Source organism: Cheilinus undulatus, linkage group 2 (assembly GCF_018320785.1).
Source record: "Cheilinus undulatus linkage group 2, ASM1832078v1, whole genome shotgun sequence".
Taxonomy (NCBI): domain Eukaryota; kingdom Metazoa; phylum Chordata; class Actinopteri; order Labriformes; family Labridae; genus Cheilinus; species Cheilinus undulatus.
The window spans coordinates 12,996,978-13,017,478 of record NC_054866.1 but is presented as its reverse complement, the minus strand read 5'-3'; the positions used below and the strand labels follow the sequence as shown (position 1 = coordinate 13,017,478).

The following is a 20,501-nucleotide window of genomic DNA, read 5'->3' as shown; positions in this document are numbered from 1 at the left end:
TTCCCCCCCTTTTATGAGATCAAGCACTTTCTGTGTGTGAGAAAAGGGGAAAGAGAGAGTCAGAGTTTGAGGTGTTTATGTCTCCATACAAAATAGTTGGCAGGCTGAGGTGACTGAAAGTGAATTAGTGCATGAGAGAGCGTTTGTGTGTGTGGGCACGTCCGTCAGCTCATATGTGTGTGACTTTCCATATCTTTGGCAAATCGGACAGACGTACATGTGGAAATGTGTTCGGGGAGATGGAAGCAGACTTTATAGGCGGGGAGAAGGATCTTGTACACAGGAGCCATTTTCCTCGACATTCTGAAAAATGGCTCCCTCCTCGGCTATTTTTTCCCTTTGGCAGCAGTGAAATCGAGTCACTCCAATCTGGCAACCAGGCTCCAATCTGGCAACCACATGTGCTCTGTGGCCCCCGTCTTTTTTAATGTCAAACTGCTATCGGCCCCTTATTCCTGCAACTGCACAAGTCAACCACAGCTGCTGCACAACACAAACATTGTTGCAATTCAAATCCTTACTTCACTGTGTTCTATTAAAGGCAGGAAGAAACCTGCAGAAATACCTGCAAAAAAAGAGACCAAAACCTCTGCTGTTGACTCTTGATCATGCACTGCACTGAGCAGAAATGATCCTTTGTCCTTTAGGCTCATTTCAATTTGAAGCAACTGAGAATATCCTGAAATGTGACTAACTTTTATTGACATCATTACATACACTTGTCCACAGTGAAAGAGTAAATATTGAAATACAGCACAGTGTAGAAGCATAAATGTAAATCTCCAAAAACATTCATCTTAACATCACTGTGATGTTGGAGATGTTGACTAATGTTAGCTGTCGTCCTGCATAGCAATGGAGATTAAAATTCAGGCCCCAGTCTGCTTTTTCAAAACCTAAAAATCAATAACCTTTTAGCTTATCAATAGTGCCATTGAGGCTTGTGGGTTCTGTGATGTGACATCATTTTTTTCATAGGGATGGGAATTGAGAACCAGTTCCAGTTGTTGATGGGTTGAACTGCCAGTGTGGTCCTCAATAGGGTTGAATTCAAAGAAGGCATTTTTCAGAATTAACCTTCGGGAGTGGCTTGGTTCTACTTGGTTTGACGCGGCACAGCAGGCCAGCACGCCATGGGATTTGCTTTTCCACCATAAATGAGCTACCCGTTTGAGAACTGATGACACAGCATTTTAGGTTGGTGATGTTAATAGCTAGGCTTCATTAAGCATTGTTTTATTCTGCCAGAAGAAGCACTGTTTGGTTTAGTTGTCCACTCACATAATGCCGGTCCATGCCGTTGTCCTGAGGTATTTCAGGGTTTGGTGCAGCGATTGCTACTTAAACATGTCTGCGAGGCATCGGCCAATGATGACGAACCACTGTGGCGCCACTGTGGTGTGTTTGGATGTTGGGCGGGCATGTTCAGCCCCTGCTCTAGAGCAGGACCATTCTTGCCGTGGCTTGGCATAGCTTGAAAAAGTAAAGCAACACGGCTTGGTTTGGATTTGCTCGGCCAACAGTCATTGTGGAAAAGCCCCACTGATTTACTAGTACCTGGATTATCTTGAGCTGCTCTTGCAGACGCCCCAAACTTACCTTTTTACCATGCTGAAAACAAAAACTCAGGGTCACAGTCACAGTCAGGGTCAAAGGACTTAGCCTGAGCAAAAGTTTGTCATACTGGAAGTAGCCTAGCAATGGCTGCTCTGAGAGGGGGTTTGCAGATGTGAAGGCGAGTCAGAAAAGGTTGTATATGAAATCTCAAAATCTCAATAGTAATTCATGAATAGGTGGTGCTATTAGGACATTTGCTGTCAGTGTGAAATATATGGACTAACTCGTGGGAATTTTCTTTCTGTTTATGTAAAGAGGCCCTTTGTGTGGCACCGTAGTTTGTACTGTATGTGGTTCAGGCTGTAGAGGGATGTTTCCAGCCGACAATTCTGAAATGGGATTTGAATATTCATCCAACACTTAATATTCCAGCCTCGTTTGTGGCCCACACATTCAGGAGGCAGTAAGAAATTACAGATCTGCCCGCAAATCATTTGAATTTGTCTGCAGTGGTGCCAGCTTGTCTAGTATTGTGTGCCCAAGCTGCAGCCTCAGGTTAAACTTTCCTCTATTCATGGAATCAGGTTTGGTCTTGCATCAGGTCTTTACACGCATGGTTTAACAATATTTTACATTTAAAAGTGCATCCGTTTGTTTTGAAGCATTCCTTAGATGAATCAGTCTTTAATAAGTCATAAAACTTAGCCTTGATGGATCACCTGTTAAAAGTCTGGGCTGGTTTCAACCTTGGTTTCTCACGTATTGAACCTCAGAAGGGACCACTCAGAAAATCACTCATCTTTATCCTCACATTAGTCGAGGGAAAAATAAAAACGCAACAAGAGGAGGAGAACAAGATTAAATTGCCATATCTGTCATCTTTGGAGGAAAGATGGATGTGAGGATTACCTTGGGGGAACGAAGGCCTGTGACCTCTCGGGGCTTTTCTTTCTGAGCCAGAACGTCCTCGCTCGGCCCCAGGAGGGCCTTCAAATTGGCTCTCACTGCTGGGGAAGATTGATCGGAGGGATACAAATGGCCGCCATCTAATTGTTTAACGGAGACGCAACACATTAGGCCAACAGGATTACACAACCTTGGGCTAATCTATTTACCAAGAGATGTCTGCAATCCCATCCCTCTCCATCTCCATCTCAGCCCCCACCAGTCACAACCACCCCTCCCCTTCACTGCAGCTTCTTCACCCCACTGTAACTTGATCCGCGGCTGGCGCTTGAATACCAGACCCGTTTGAACTCAATCCCCAACTAAAAGCAGGGTTTTGTTAGCGTTAGCTTGAAGACCAGGCTCCCTGGAGCCCCTGGTCAAAGTGATGAGAATGTATATAATGTCATAGATAATCCAATCATAATCGGTGGACCGTGGACCCCTCATTAATCATCCAACTGTAATTTTTTAAAAGGCAGATGGTCTGAATCGAGTAAGGTTACAGTATCACCAAGGATCAGAGGTCAAAGATTCTTTCCTTGTAAGAACAGTCGACACATTAAAATGTTACCTGAGAATAAGGGGAAATGCTTTCTTCTGACTCTGTGAGAAGAAGAAGTTGAGTCTGGTTGTTATAGGTCCTTGAGGTGTGTTTTTAATGTGTGAAGCTTAGAGTGCCCATTCGACTAGGGAAGTACAATATTGGAGTTTAGCCAATATCCAATATGCCAGTATTTACAAGTTTATTTAAGTTAATAGCAATATTGATACTGATATATTAATGTAGTTCTAATCTAAAACTGAAGTCCTTAAAGCATGCTTCAAGGTTTTGGATGAACAAATAAACCAACTTTAGTCCTAAGAGCACTCTGTGAATTTAAAGGAATAATATGGGTCAAGATTTACTAATATAGACTGATATGTATGGTTGATATAGGCCGATATTTATGGCTGATATAGGCAAGTGTTTTCGACTGATATAGGCCAATATTAACAGCTGGTATGGGCCAATATTTACAGTTGGTATAGGCCAATATTTACAGCTGATATAGGCCAATATTTACAGTTGATATAGGCCAATATTTACAGCTGATATAGGCCAATATTTACAGCTGAAAAATTCCAATATTTATGGCTGATATAGGCCAATATCTACAGCTGATATAGGCCAATATTTACAGCTGATATAGGCCAATATTTACAGCTGATCTTGGACAATTACAGCTGATATAGGCCAATATTTACAGCTGATAAAGGCCAATATTTACACCTGATATAGGCCAATATTTACACCTGATATAGGCCAATATTTACAGCTGATATAGGCCAATATTTACAGCTGATATAGGCCAATATCTACACCTGATATAGGCCAATATTTACAGCTGATATAGGCCAATATTTACAGCTGATAAAGGCCAATATTTACACCTGATATAGGCCAATATTTACACCTGATATAGGCCAATATTTACAGCTGATATAGGCCAACATTTATGGCTGATATAGGCCAATATTTACACCTGATATAGGCCAATATTTACAGCTGATATAGGCCAATATTTACAGCTGATATAGGCCAATATTTACACCTGATCTAGGCCAATATTTACACCTGATATAGGCCAATATTTACAGCTGATATAGGGTGATATTTATAGCTGATATAGGCCAATATTTACAGCTGATATTGGGTGATATTTACAGCTGATATAGGCCAATATTTACAGCTGATATAGGGTGATATTTATAGCTGATAAAGGCCAATATTTATTACCATTTTTACCAATAGATAACACTTATGCACTATGGGTCAAAGTTCAGTGCTAGGTTGTCTATTTTTCAATCAGTCTCTGTGTTTGGCTAATCGTTAGCTAGTCCAGCTCATCATATTGACAGGATCTGCTGTGTTATTTGCACAGCAGATCCTGTCATGCCAAAATGAAAGCCAGTGTTTTCCAGTAGAGTTAGTTTACTTTGAAACGTACCCAACAATGAATATGCTGCTTTTGTGCACACTGAAAGTGTCCGTTTTCAGTCACCAAATGTGGAAATGCCATCAGACAAATGAGCAAACCCCAGTGGTGGGTACTGGCTAGAAGTGGCACCTACTTCAGTGAGGACTGATCTTTGGAAATAGGATTTTTCATCTGCTGAGGCACTTTTCATGTGCACTGATGAAAAATACAGTTGTATTTTAAGCTCATACATGTGGGTTTTATGTTTAAATAAAAGTGTCCCTATTTGAAGGTTTGAAAATATGATCAGCCTAGTTCAGCTGCAAAAGGAACAGATCTTAAGCCTCCAAAACTCCTTTGTGTCTTTTCTGCACCCTTTATCAACTTGTGTAACCTTCTATGAATCAGTCAGTAACTTAATCCGTCCTAACATATATCATCCTCTCTGCTGGATTTCATCTGTACATGAGTGTTTCTCTGTTTACGACACTATCTTTCGATGAGCTTCTCTTTGTAATGTCAAGAACGCGTATGACCCAATTTTAGCGTTGTCACACTCCCTGAAGATAGAGGTTTGATTTGTGAAGCGGCTCCGCATTGGAGGAAGGGGATGTAAGCCATTATCTGTGCTTTAACCTTCACATGTAAAAGGCGTCTGAACGCAGATAGCACGGCTTCTTGAAATATGGCCTCATTATCAGCTGCAGCAGAAAAGGGCCTTAGATAAGATCGCTGACTGGAGCTTTAATGAAAACCAATTGATTTGCTCTCTTAAAGACAAAAAAGGGAGAAAAAGCAAAGCATCAAGCATGATTGGAGCTTTTCCAGACACACTTTGAAGCAGTGTTTCCCAGGGTGACCTGAATGTCTGCAGAATATGAAGCTACACATTATTCTGCTAGTTTGTGGTAAATGGTATAAGACTATAGTGTCAACCAAAGGAAATTGGATCACTTTTATTGATGCCAGCCATTAGAAAGCTTTAGAAATGAAGCTGTACCACACACTAGTCTTCAGTTGTGTGGCTGTACTGCTCTGTAACACCTCTGATTTGAACTAAAGCCAAGTTCAAAGACAAATGGAAGCGATTGGCTTGTGGCTTGGCTTAGTGTTTGACTTTCACAGCAGGACCAAAGAGTGGGAGATTTAGGAGAACACCACTAAAAGAGGCTAAGTGTCTCCAAGGCTGAAAACAACACCAGGGACTTGGAGACAGCAGAGCGCTAAATTTGTTTTTTCTTCTCTTCTTTGATCATTCCTCCAGCTCCCTCGCCAGTGACTTCCATCCAAGCTAAGGATATAACAAGACACACCATTTCACTGGCCTGGCAACCACCGGAAAAAGCAAACGGGGTCATCCTGGAGTATGAGGTCAAGTACTACGAGAAGGTAAGGGAAACGTGGTTTCTGATGATGAAATACTCCTCAAAATAAGGTTGTGTGGTATTTTCAAACGTGATTTGAACAGTAGGATCTTCAAAAAATTAAGATATGAAGTCATTTTTTAAACCAAAAGCTGCTGTCTTACTTGTGTTGATACATATCAGAACATATCTGTGCAATTTAGATGGTGAGCTGCAGTTTTCTTGCAATTTCTGGTTATTTAAAACAAGATATCACCTAAAATTTGATCCCTAGAACTTCTATTTCTGTTGCCCTTTTATCTCAACACACATCAATGTCCTTTGAGTTTTGCTAATTGTTTATGAAAGTTTAAAATTCTAGTATTTGTTTCTCAAAAAATAGCCAGGTCTTAACAGAAGAAGAAAATAACATCTGATTGTTTTCTCTTTACCTGCCATCCTCAGGACCAAAATGAAAGAAGCTATAGGATCATTAAAACGTCATCAAGGAACACTGAGATTAAGGGTCTCACCCCGCTTACGTCCTATGTCTTCCATGTGCGCGCTCGCACGGCTGCAGGTTATGGGGACTTCAGCGCTCCATTCGAGTTCATGACCAACTCTGGTGAGTTCAGGCAGTTTACTTGATGAATTAGTTAGTGCAAACTTAGATGCACTATTAAGACAAGCTGTGGATGTTGCTTGATTTACTTACAACTTAACCCTTTGAACCCCCCTGGATTGCCAATGATCCTAAGTGGTAGCTCATAAGTTGTTTACAGTATCTCAGGAACCATAAGATGGATCTTTATGGAGTACAGCTCACCTTTTTGCCACTATTGTGTTGTCTACAGATGGCTCCTGGCATTTATAGCTCATCCAGAACATTTTAATTCCAGGTACAAAGTGCAGTGCTTATTTAGAGTTCTATATGACAAAGCCACATAACTAAATCTGTGATAATATGGCTGTTTATTACATTTTTTGGAATAAAAATTAGCAGTGTTACAGTCAGTCCTCTATTCTGACACGAGAACTTCCTTTTAGCCTGTCGGGCAATCACGATACTCCAATTTATTCTTCTTTAATTTACTTGGCAGTAGTGGTCAATAAGGGCCAGATCAACAGGGGACAAGAGTCCAGTCTGGACATTAAAGGAAAAATTGTCCTCTGTGGACCAAAGATGAAAGAGGACATTTGCGCTCCTAAAATGGAAAAACATGTGAATTGATTTTTAAAGATAAATAATAGTAATGTGTCTGTTGTTTGTTAGAAAGTTATTTTTCTTCTGATAGAAGTGGCCTGGAGGAACGAAAAGGCCGATATTAAAAGGTAGTTGATTCGGGTGTGATTGGTATTACATTGAATGAAGTTAAATTTCTATCTTGTTCTTTAACCTGGTCTTTCTGGTCATATAACTTTTGATACATCTGTCTGACCTTCTTGCAGCACATTTATTCTGATAGTCAAAGTTGTCCTGAAAAAGTAGATGTCTATTACTTGATTGTGCATTAGAATTTTAGATTCTAGAGGCATTTTTGCATAAAAAATACAGGAGAACGATAAAAAAACAAGACTGGCATGGGGTTCCAAGGGTTAAGCGGACTACTGTTCTTGTCTCATTATCTTTGCACAGTGGGAGAATTAATTTACAGACAGGAGCAGCAAACTGGCTGTAAGTCAAAGATGAAACCATGGACAGATATACAGAGAAGAATCAGTCTCCCATCACATTATCTTGTCATGTAATTCTGATCTCAAGAAATTTGATGCACATGTTAGCATGCATTTTAAAAGTCCAGTTTTAGTAAAACTAACTCAATCATTCAAATGTACTGACAGTGCTGCAGATCTAAAGACTAAAAAATACCAGCTCCGTTATACCCATCTGTGCAAAATCCTGCAATGACAGCATCTTTTATGTTTTTTCTTTCACTATACAAAGTCATTAATCATAAAAAGCTGCCATCTATTGCTGCTAAATTATATTTTGCCCTTGCACCTGAAAGACAACCTGCATGGCTTTCAGGATTCAAGTTAAAATGAGTCCCAACGGATGTGCCAGCTAGGGTTAATCAATTCATTTTGAAGAATAAACTACGTCTGATATTCTTGTTCAGAGGCGGCTAATGGCTATTTTTATTTGCAGCCTTAAATTTTGTCTCTTTAAGGCCACAAAAAAAGTATTTAGACTTCCTAGCAGACTCTGAAACTCAGTTTCACTCCAGGAAAATAACAGTAACAGCTCGAACGTGGGAGGAATCTGATGAAAATTTTAAATTGGCACTACCACAATTTTAAAAATAAATAGAACCTTATTTTAAATTCAAATTAAGGCCCAAACATTTCCACATTTCCAAATATTTACACATCTTTTAGTGAAGCAATCACAGAAAAAGCACATAGTCCTTGAACGAGCTGATGCAAAATGTATGTAACACTGCCTGACAGCATACTGTAAGGTCCAGATGTCCCTTTTGTGATGCAGATAAAGACAGCAGCGCATGATAATGACTTGGTCAAGCACACATCCTAATGGGCCCCCATTGTCTCTCGATGGTAGGTCTATAGGAAGAGAGACAAGAGGAGGAAATGGGAGGGGCTGTCAATGACTTTGACAAACACTGAATGTATAGTGGCGCTTTCACGCAGAACTCAATGGAGCTAAATCATATTGAATTTGACCCTGTTTGCGCCTTGCATTAACATCCTTACTACCAAATGAAGAGCATAATACCAGCTTTAACTGAGCTGGGACAAATACTATAGACCTCTAAAAAGTGCTGCATCCAAGTGAGGCTGGATGGACAAAAATAAATAAAGCCATGCTTGTTGTTTGCAAGCTGACTACTGCTGATCATTTCAGTTGACAGGGTGGTTTTAAATAGGGTGCCAGTACTTGTTCTGTCCAAACAACCCATCTAATCTGGATGAAGGCCTCTGAATACAGCCTAAACTATCTGATATCAAAATGCTTTTCAGCAGGTGCGATCACACATGGCACTAAGAGTACCGTTTGGTAGTTGAATACACAAATCAGATATAAATCTCCATAAGTGCATTGTCTAAATCACTGGTTCTCTACGTGAGGTCAGGGCCAGAGATCTCAGCAGGGATGCGAGACTGTCTGCTCTGCGGTTATCATGATTAGATTTGCTGACATGAAAAAAAGATATGATGAATTGGTGGTTTGTTGCAATGTTTTTTTGGTAAGTAAAAGTCTGCCTTGGCCTGTTATGATTGGACTTAATCAATCCATGTGGAATGTGGGATCTCCAAGGAGGTAACATTTGGAACAACTGGTCTAAGCTAAGAGTTTTTGTCTCCATCCTTCCTTCCCCCTGTCTCCCCAATGTCCTTTTCCTTTTCCCTCAGTCCCAGCTCCCATTATAGGTGATGGGGCCAACTCCACAGTGTTACTGGTGTCAGTGGTGGGCAGCGTGGTCCTCCTCATCATCCTCATCAGCGCTTTCGTCATCAGCAGGAGGTGAGCGTCATCCCTTCTGTCCCGTCTGCTTTCTGTCTCTCCCTCTTTTCCTCACAGATGAAGGATGTCTCGCTTAGTGCCGGGAGAAGTAGCTGTCACTAAACAGACAAAACGCACACACAAAAAAGCACACACGGCACTCCTCTCTCACGTCAAATGAGTGATGACTCGCCACACCGGAGACGAGATTGACAGCTCTGACAGCTGAAGAGATGCAATCAGCGACCCTTCGCTCCCTGTCCTTCCTCCATCCCGCTCCTTCCATCGCTCAGCTAGTTGCTGTAATCCTGCCGCTAGTTATTTTCTCCCGCTGACCGCCGTGAAGAGAATGAGAGTAGAGGAGGGGAAGAATAGAAGCGGGAGAGGAAGGTGGACGATGAGATAAGCAAGCAGTGAAAAGTATAGGAGATAGAATACAGAGAGGAGAGGGAGGGAGGCACAGAGGCATCAGGTGGATTTGCAGTGACCCAATCTCAGGGTGTTAACCAGGGAGCAGGACAAAGCACCGTCACACAGATGGGATTACATGCAGATGGGACTGCTGCACCTCAGGGTGTTAACCACACTCCCTCATATGTGTGTATGTGTGGGCTCATCCTTATGTAAAAAGAGTTTCTATGCACAAGGGGGAGGGGGATGTTAATGGATTGTGTGCTGATTGCTGTATATGTCTGTGTGTCGCCTTTTATGGTGTTTGTTTCTGCCTTTATGTGTGAGTGTGCCTCTTTATATGGAAACCAGTGCGTTGTTTGCATGTGCGTATTGGTGTCGAGAATGATGAGCAGTGAGGGGGCTGTTAGCTGTGTGGCCTCTCGTTTCCATGTGATTGCGTCTCTCCCCGGCTAAGCAGGTGGTTGTCTCTGCCTTTTTTATATGCATGTGACGGCCACTGTCATTGTGCTGCCGCGGCCATCCTGTGATTGTGGGGAGGGACTGTAATCACATCGCCGTTTACCATCATTACACAAGCATAGAGGAGGACAATGTCTCGCACATCTGGTCATTTCCACTTCTGACCCTGCACATCAATATAAGCACAGGTGTCAGGATGCCTGGGGGATTCAGACGGATTTAGGGGCATATTTCCTCAGATTGATTTGCTGCTATGCTCAGCTCAGTGCCTTTCACAAACCATCATATCCAAGGAATACTTTAAATTCAACCTGTTAAAAAAGGAAAAACACCCCTTGATAATCAAGAGCCCCATTTCACATTAATGAAGTTGGAAATAAAGTGTACTTTCTCCTTTCTAGTGGCCATTTTGACAGCTTATTTTAAATGTAGTCTTGGTGTTTAGATTAAAATGCCTTTTATTTTCAAGCACATCTTTGTAATTTTAACCTCTAAAGTTTTAAGTCGAAAACATATTTTCTTATTATTTTCTAATAATATTTAAGTGTTTGAAGTACTTTTTTAACCTAAGATCTAAACTTAGCTGAAGGTAAAAAAAAAGTCTGAGGTGATTTTTAAACATGTTTGATTTGCCCTCTGTCTTAGGCGTGTGACATGTCTTGTGCTGCTGAGATCCAAAGAGCACTACTTTCGTTAACTCGATTAGGGCAACAATCATAATCAGTTATTTTGATTGGTCTTGCGATCACAAATATTAAACACTATAATAGTTGATTTTACAGGATATCACTGGCATCATGCCAAAACCTTGTATCTCCAATTTTAATATTTTTACATTTTCTTTCATAAATCAGGATCAGTCACACTTTTCATCTGACAGCTTTAACCAATTTCAAACCAAGGGGAAGTGTTAAAAAGATGCTGGCTATGGCCATTCAGTGTTAAATTAATAGGAACTGTTTTTTTTTTTATTGCCTGAAAAGTGTTGATTTTGGAGAGGTTTTGGCCCCATGCCATTGATTTGCATCTCATGGATTTATCGCACCAAGACACTTTTAACACTTGGAAAAAGAAATTAATAAAAGAAAATAAACAATAAAAAATATAAATAAAAATTATTTCACATAAAAAAAATGAACTAAACTAATAGAAACAGCAATGGACTGACTCACTAGTGTTTATGTTGTATGCATGTGCCATGTCTTGTCCCTGGTCTTACCAGTGGTGCTATATAAATCCAAGCTATTCATTAATTATTATATTAATGACAAAACTAAAAATACTTCCATGGTTAAAATACAAGACCAAAAACTGCAACGTATTCCACATGACCAAACCTATGGACAAAGCCACAACAATACAAAAGTAAAATTTTAATCATGATTATCTTATTCTTTATAATTGTGGTAGGCCAAAATTGCATTTGAAGTTAAACTCAAACCCTATTTGATTGGTTAAAAAAAAAAAAAAAATCAGAACTGTGGGGCATGATGAAGGCTAGTCCAGTTGAGAAATACAGGTCAGACATTAAGCTCCAAGTGTATCCGTTTAACTCCTTGTTAACTGGTTGACTTTCAACCCTCATTGGTTATGTACTACTAAACTAATACAAACAGCTATGGACTAATTTGACAGAAGTCATCACTTTGCATGGCTTCTTTTTGAACTGCAACACTGACTTATTAGCTTTATTTTCACAGATTTAATAATCAGTTTCTTACAGAATTATCAGTCCTGGCTAGTTTGATGGATGTTTTTGTAAATCATAAAGAGGTTAAGGACTGATGACTGGGTTATCAGTTTGTCTTTAACACTTTAAACCATTGTTATCTATGATGACTGTTAACACTCTTCTGCTTCTACCAGCCTATACTACGCATGTGCATACCTCATCTTGCATCCATGTCGCCTTAACTTTTAAGGACGTGTATAGCCTAAGCCAAGCTCGGGGTGCATTACAGCCTTAACGCATCTATTCACTGGGTCGTTAACAGCAAGGATATCTCTGGGGAAAGAATCCGTCTTGACATGAGACATCACAACTCAAACGACATGTTTCCTGAAAGGACGAACCGGCAGATCCCCCCTCTTTTGTCTTAACTTAAACCTGCCAACAATCATGTTCAGAAAAATGTAATTGCAGTTGTATTTAAGCATCATATACCTGGGCAGCTCTTTGTCTTTGTGTGGGGAACACTGAAGCATTTTTTCTGTTATTAATTAATGGAAGTTATGGCATTATTTTGGCAACTCTACTGCTAAACTTTAGCAGACACGAGAGTGCCTTTAATCTCATTTCCCAGCCAAAAGTGACTTAAAGTGACATCTGCATGTGTGTGTTGTCATTGTAACACACTCCCTTTAGTTAGTAATTAATGTCAAACAAAAACATCAATGTCTCATTAGTAATCAGTGGTTGTGTCAACCCCTCACATCATTAATTGCATTTTAATTGGGTTTGGTGTCTTGGTTCAAGCATTAAGATAGCTTGATTGACACCTCGGTTGCATTATTGCTATAATTTGGGGGATTTTTTTTTACATGAGAGGGGGATTATTCGCTTTTAAGTCTGACACATTCTCTCTGACATTTGAAACATTTTTATTTTTACCCTTTCTGTTGCCACCCTGACTGACCACCCTGCTGTTTTTTGCCCCCAGAAGGAGTAAGTACAGCAAGGCCAAGCAGGACTCTGACGAAGAGAAGCACTTACATCAAGGTAACTCATAGTTAACACTCCACCCACACGCTCTGTAATTGAAAAACATTAGCGCTGTCAGGTGTGTTCATGTGCATGCACTCTTAACCGCAAATGAAGCCCATAAAATGGGAAGGGGGGGAAAATGCAAACTGTTTTGAAGTTAATGTACTTGCACACTTGCACGCTCCAAACACCTCATTATCAAGTCATCAGCATTGTTATTTGTGTCCCACAAAAATTTCAAGTTAATGAGCTCCATCTTCATTGGAGTCAGCCACAGTGACATGAAAAGAGTTGGAGTGTGAAGTGAAGTATGGAGAGGAGAAAGGAGGAGGAGGAGGAGGAGGAGAGGTTTAACGGAGGAAGGCGGTGTAGCCTGCAGCGTGATGGAAATAAAGAACAGATGGAGTGTAGATCCCAGAATGAATTAACCTTCACTTTTCACTCCTTTCTTTTTCCTTTTCCACTTCCTTCCTTCCTTCCTTCCTTTCCTTAGGAGTGAGAATCTACGTTGACCCCTTTACCTACGAGGACCCAAACCAAGCCGTGCGGGAGTTTGCCAAAGAGATCGACGCCTCCTGTATCAAGATTGAGAAAGTTATTGGCATCGGTGAGGAGCTGCTTTTTGTTTGTAACTCTTTAGTCCTTCCAGGCTTTTTTTAAGTGAATTATCATAAGTAAAGTTTTATGAGGAGCTTTTGCAGCCTGGCGTAATGCACCATACTTTGGATAAAAGCATCCACCTAATAGGATAATAGTATATTTAGTATTCGTTTCATGCAAATAATCCTCTGCCCGGTGAGTCTTGTTTGCTGTTCATGCTCATATGGATCCCTTTAGAGTAAAATCTTTGTTTACCAGGACAATAACATTTGATCTCCCCGAAGAGAGGCCAAGCAAAAACAAGACGAAAACTAAAAAGGCTAAATATGTTGTCTGTGCTTTTCCTGTGGCCACTGAAAAGTCATCCAATGACAAAATAATAAAGAGGGAGAATCAATATCCATTTCCCCTCTCTCTCTGCTCCAGTGGCTGAAGGGAGGAGGAGAGTGAGGGATTAGAGACCCTGATCAATGTTTAAAGTGGACCCTTCTAACCTACGCACACACAAATACACACACAGCCTCACAAACAGCTGAGCACTTTGGTGTCACACAGCGTGTGTTTCATAATACCGGACTGTGTTTTTTTGTTTTCGCAGGGGAGTTTGGAGAAGTCTGCAGCGGCCGACTGAAGATGCCGGGCAAGAGGGAGATCTGTGTGGCCATCAAGACCCTGAAGGCTGGCTACACGGACAAACAGAGGAGGGACTTCCTGTCCGAGGCCAGCATCATGGGCCAGTTTGACCATCCGAACATCATTCACCTGGAAGGCGTGGTCACCAAATGTACGTCAGAAAAGTCAGGAGATGATTTTCTATTTTCAACTATATTCCAGAATGATGCTGCAATAATAATCTCTCATACACTCACACCATCCCATTTACACACAATGACTATTGTACTGTAATAACAGAGAGAGGACATTCATTTCTGCTGCCCCCCTTCTCCTTTAAAATAACAATTAATCATTTCCAAGCTACGTCTGCGGGTTTTAGGTGACTTTGGAGAAGGGTGAATGCACGGACAAACCGATCTTAACTTGAAAAAGGTGTTTTCTGTGTGGGTCTGCATAACTTCAATATCCTTTTTGGCCTTGAGTGGAATTTGAATACATTTAGCTGCAGATAAAGAACGCTCGCCAAAATAAGCGTTTTTGGACTCAAAAGGACAAATAAAAACAGCACTTTCTGAAAAACAGAAAGATAGTTTTAGTTGGAGTTTGAAAGGAGCAGTCAGTTAAACTACAAGAAAATCTGGTCCTTATTGCAATAATTTTAGTCTGACCAAAATGAGGACAGCCTGTTTCAGGTGCCCTTATCAGCAGCCATCTTATGTTTTTGAAACAACTATCCGTGCTGCTGTCACAGTCAGCAGGCAGCAGTGTACATGGTAGGCACCACAAGAGGATATCTACCACAAAGCAGTTGTAGGATTCTTGAAGGTTCCAGAGCAGAGTTGGGCAATTTTCGGCCAGAGTTTTCCCCTTCATCAGTAAATGAGGCCCAAGAGTCAAAATAAACTATCAAAGGCGGCATTTCATGACTTTTTAGTATTTTTGGGCATTTATTTGGGCACCAGTAGTATCTACTTGTCTTCATTTTGGCAGATATTTTAATTTTAGCCTTAGTTTTGAGATTAAAATGGTCATTAGTTTTAGTCACATCTTAGTCATTTCTACCCTTCATAGTTTTAGTCGACAAGACAACTCAAAAAAGGTTTAGTCCAGTTTTAGTCCATCAAAAGTAGTTGCATTAAGGTCTGTGTACTCCGCCAAACCTGGGATCCCTAATTTCTCCAAATTAGAGGAAGATGAGCTACAGATTCGTTGTTTTTCTTGACAGATTTACTTTATTACTTTTTGGATTTTGAATAGCCAACGAAAACTAAATTACATTTTAGTCAGTCTACTTGACAAAAACTAAACTGACTTTTCGTCATATTTTACTCATAAAAAGTCTGTTTTTAAACTAGTCTTAGTCTTGTCTTTCTCATAAAGAAAAGGTTGTCAACTAACATTTTCAGTCCTAATTCTAGTAAAGATAGAACCCCTAAAAAATGGAATAAGCAACCCAGCTCCTTGTACGAGGTCCTTAAGTGCCTGAAAACACAAAACCTGATAGTCCATCCAGAATCTGTACCCACTGACACATCACATGAGTCAAGTTACCTAAAAGGTGGAAAATGAGCAAGATCAAATCCCCTTTGATTAATTGTAAACATGAAGAAAACATGCAGTTTTCTGCTTTAAAAGATTTCCAATTGAGTTGTCACTGCAACACTGTCACAAATAATCACCTGACGTAAAAATATTTCTAAAAGAATCATGATTACTCATACATCTTTTGTTCTTTGCATGAAATTACTCAAAGCAATCAGCTTTGCAATTTTTTCTTAAAACTCCTTTATGAAGCATTGCTAAATGCATTTAGCAAAAGGGTAAATTTAAGTAAAAATACTTGAGCAACTACTGTAAAAGCTGTTCATTGCATTGAAAAAGTAGCTTAAATGGTCTTTAATTTAATTTTAGTTCATTGAATTAATCATTACTAAATAGATTTGAATTTAAAATATGAATTCTAAATCAAATATTTGTAACAATGTGAGTCATATGGCCCTTTTAATGATCTCCAGAGGGATTTCTTCACATGAACATCCGCTGATACTGCAGACTTTCAAAGATGCCTGCATTCATACTTTTGCAATTGTGCATTTGTACGTAGTGCAGTTGTCCCATCCCAGATATCCCCAGGTGGTCCATGTCCAGATGGAAGGGGTCTAACCAAGGTGGGGAGGGGGAGATGGAAGTAGCAGGGCAGTTGAGGAGGGGGTTTAATGGGTCCAGAAAAAGGCCCTGTAGCGTGGCACCAGGCTCATTAATCATGGTGTCAGCTGTAAATGTGTTTGGGGTTAGGGAGTGATACCCTATCCCTCCTCTATCTGCTGCCACTCGGCCACAAAGCGCCGACCAAATCTTCCTCTCTCTGCCCTTGGCGATCTCTCCGCTCCCTCCTCTCCCTCCTCTCTCGCTGGTTCTTTATACCTTTTACAGCTTCCCTGATTCTGTTTGCTCAACCAGAAGTATGTGTATGGGCAGCCGTTGATACATGTCGCGTCCATGCATTGTTGATTGCATGCGTGTGTGCGTTGGTGTTACCATAGCTGATCGGGCTCAGGTTAGATGGATGGAGTGCCTTAATGTGTCGTGACACAACAGCCTAGCTCTATCTGTGCGAGATAACGCCGTCGCTCTCACTCGGACACGTCATACACAATAACATGCACACACACAACACTTAGCTGCAGCCGGAGCCCAGAGTGAACAGCAGCACGAGCTAAATTGCTTATCACCTATCACACCTCTCAGCACAGGGAATGACCTCGCAGACCTAGCAGAGATGGAGCGAGAAAAGGCGGACAGATGGACAGGAGGAAGGGAGAGAAATTGGAGACAAGCAGCGGACAGGAAAGGAGCAAATAGAGACGTGGAGAGAAAAGGACAGGAAGGCGGTTAGGAGCTGATGGATCCGAGGAAAGATAGAGAAAAAACAGAGAGTGAAAGCAGAGGGAGGTAAAACTGCTGAAACAGGGGCTTTAAAGAAAGGCAAAGGCAGACAGAGTAGAGGAGATGAAGGAGAAGCAGATGAGATACGCAGCAGTGACAGCAGCCAGAGCAAGACGATCATCCGATAACTCCCACTCCGCCTTCTTCCACTCCTGCTTTTCAGAGCTCGACACGAGGTTTGGGTAAATTAGTCCTTTACACTTGAGAGTGTCAGTGGAATCTATTAAAAATCCATTATTTGAATTGCACCCCACTCTCCATTACAATCAAGTTAAAAGGAGTTCTCAATCTGGCCTCAGTTTGCTGGCATGTCCAACAGAGCCAATTAAGCCTTATTAATAATGGAGGAATTCTAAATAGGCCCTGAAATCAGGGCTGGGCAGTATATTATGAAACAGAGATAGATTTTCTAATACATGTCAATACAACTGATTTTGAAAGTATAAAGCCTAGGCGTAATACTCAGTAAAAAGACTGTTTAATAAGAACCAATGAGGGCAATTATGCTTATTGACCACAAGGCAATCTATTGGAAAAGTTTATTCTGAAGTTGAAAATTTTGGTTGAATTTATTGGGGACAATTTGTGTTATTAGTTTCTTTTTCTCAGAAATTACAGGTAAACTCATGCACAGCAATGTTAATTTTGGACTTTTTAAAATTTAGGACTAGTCTAAGTCTTTGGATTAATGTGTTCTTTTCTTTTTACCCACATTTTAGTCACTTTACTCATGAAAGTTTTAGTCTAATTTTAGTCCATTCAAATGGTCCTCCCTAATATAAAACATTCAAATAAATGGACTATCAATACTTAAATTACTAGATATTACAAAGAAATAACTGAAATACCAAGAATCTGCTCTAACCTCATCTCTGCTTGTGTTTTGACTGATTATTTACACAATGGACAAGAATAATGGGTTTTGAATATCTGACAGTCCAAGACTAACATTTTTAACTGACTTTTACTTATATTCACACCAGTGAACACTGTCAAGATTGCACAAATATGAAGGCAGCATTTGGAGAAGAAGGGGCTCTGTGGATGTTCTGCCCACTTTTACAATTGTAAGCCATGTATTTGTGCAGTGTAGATTCTGTTTTTTTCTCATTTTTTGGGGGGCTGAAAAATATCATTGATGATTACTGAGTTTCTGTGCTTTTTTATTGCTGCAAACAAAAAAACACAGAATACTGGGAGTGTAGGACTTTCTATTTTGGATTCAGTGGTACCCAGCAGGCGTTAATTATTGTTTTCCCGTAGCTGTCTAATTTCAAATCTGATTAAATGCAAAAACTGGCATCTAGTCAACTTGTCCAAAGTGGCGAAAACACAAAGGAAAGATTAAGCATTATTTATTAAGAGATGATCTCAGCAGCAGTTTGTGACTGGTGAGAAGTTGTTTTGCGGAGTGCAGCTAACGGTAGCCTGGCTTGCACTGCCAGCTTTCAGTCTTCTTTGCAGGTAGATGTCCACATTCCTGCACTAAGTGTCATCACTTACACTTCAGTTAAGTTAAGTTAATCGTAGGAGCAACCTTATCCCCATTTTCTATATCGAGACAGTGCTAAACCTCTCTGTTTCAATGAGATGCTATCATTAGTATCAGTTTACCTTTGTATACACTGGCTTGAAGTGTATTATGACAACATGGCTGTGGTCGCTAAAGCCCAGGTAAAGGGGCTGTAAGTGGCAGCTGGCAGCCTTACAGTTTAGATGGGTCATGTGACCAGGAATGTGGGTCTAATAATACGTAATAAGAATTCTAGTGCTGACTACAAAGGGATCCATATAAGCCAGCTAATTGTGCACATTTATAGTTTTAGCATTTTTAAAAGGGATGTATCAGAGTTTATAATTTCAGTATTGTGACAAACATTTACTGTGTATTCCAGTGAAAAATATTGAGGTATATACTGTGCATGACCTTTAAGCATAGAAATATTGGACATGATTTTTGGTCCACATTGCCCAGCCCTATCTGAAATACATAAATGTGTGAGATTGTCTCACTGATGACTGTTGGCTGCAGTCCACCATCTTGAATCCTGAGTGTTTCCATCGTGTTAGCATGTAATTAAAAGCTAGTCTCCATTAGTGCTTAAACCTGATGTGTTTAACAGCTGATTTACATAAAGTAGAAGCGTGCTAATTTTAAGAGATCTGCATTTTAAAGCCAGATCTATGTCCGTTGAAATCGCCAGGGCCTCTGGAGAACATTCACCCACCACTCTCCCAATATTGTGCCCCTGTTGCATTTCTCCCCCGCGCCACTGTTTTGTTGGCAGGTGATAATCGGCCTATTGGCGGGGCCCTTGCCCAGAGTTCATTGCCAAAGGCGGCAGGGCGTATTCAGTAAACAAGGAATTAGCATGCAAATAGGAAGGGAGGAAGAGGGTGGGGCTGCGGAGGCGAGAGTTTAAGGTTGCAGGTCAGACGCTCCTCAGACTTGATTGGGGAGCTGTCAATCACCGGCCGCCCCGGGGCAGAGGCGTGCAACAAAGGGAACAAAGATGGCTGACAAAGAGGGCCCCAGCTCTCCCCCAACTTTAACTCCACTTCCTCTTTTTGGGGCATCGCCGGAGCGCCCCGTAATTAATGGAGTGCCAATCACGCGGCGGGTAAGGCGGTGACTGACGGCCTCTTGGCACGGCCAAAGGAGGAACTTCACCTTCCAGACCTCAGCTGCCAACCACTTGGCCGGCTCTCTGCTGCTGTAGCAATCTGCTGGAGCGCATGAGAGATTTCACACAACCTCTCCTCAAGGCGTTAGCTTAAATCAGCACTTCTCTTAAATGCAGTAAGCTTTTAAATCCACTTTAACTGTGCCACTTGAAATGAAACGCAAAGAACAGCACTGTTTTTGGAGGAAGATACAGCAGCGTTTTTTTGGCATGTGTTGCTGCTATGGCTGGTTATGCACTGTACCAGCCATTTTGGGACCAAACAGGCCACCCTTCTTTTTGTTTTTTCCTTCTTTATTCCCGCTTTCCCCCCTCATCCCTAAGAGACAAAGACAGACAGAGACCCACCAGGGAATGTCCACCCTCCCTGTCGCCTGCCCCGGCTCGGATAAAGACACAGAAGATCCCCCATGAGAGATGGAAAGGGGAAAACAGAGGGATGAGGTGGAAAAGGCCACAGAGGAGAGGCAGCGGCAGGGATTGGAGGGCAAGAGAGAGAGAGTATTTAAAGAGGGATGAAAAAAGAAAGCAATGGAGAGAAAGCTAGCAGGAGAGTGACAGATGCGTCCAAAGTTGGCAGAGGAGAAAGAGGGCAAAAGGAGGGTGAGTGACACGAATAGAGAGAGATTCTGGGAGGGGGACTGTGACGAGACTTTGCGCCCAACGTCGGATATTTGCATAAACACAAGCTGGTTTGTGAGTTTGTGTATGTGTAGTGGTGTTTTGTTTGAGTGGAGATGCCTTTGCATGTGTGGGGAGAGACGGGAAACGTCAGGGCAACCGTAACACCGAGCTAATTAAATCACT

General features: G+C 41.1%; 1 protein-coding gene across 1 annotated transcript in view; it reads left to right on the top strand.

The window, feature by feature from the left end:
- epha4l (eph receptor A4, like) overlaps positions 1–20,501 on the top strand; it is a 94,433-nt gene that overhangs the window by 57,593 nt on the left and 16,339 nt on the right. The window contains exons 6-11 of the mRNA XM_041803560.1: positions 5,728–5,852; positions 6,272–6,431; positions 9,182–9,293; positions 12,806–12,864; positions 13,343–13,456; positions 14,048–14,233. Of these exons, the coding sequence (XP_041659494.1) occupies positions 5,728–5,852; positions 6,272–6,431; positions 9,182–9,293; positions 12,806–12,864; positions 13,343–13,456; positions 14,048–14,233 (756 nt within the window). The remainder of the gene's footprint in view (positions 1–5,727; positions 5,853–6,271; positions 6,432–9,181; positions 9,294–12,805; positions 12,865–13,342; positions 13,457–14,047; positions 14,234–20,501) is intronic.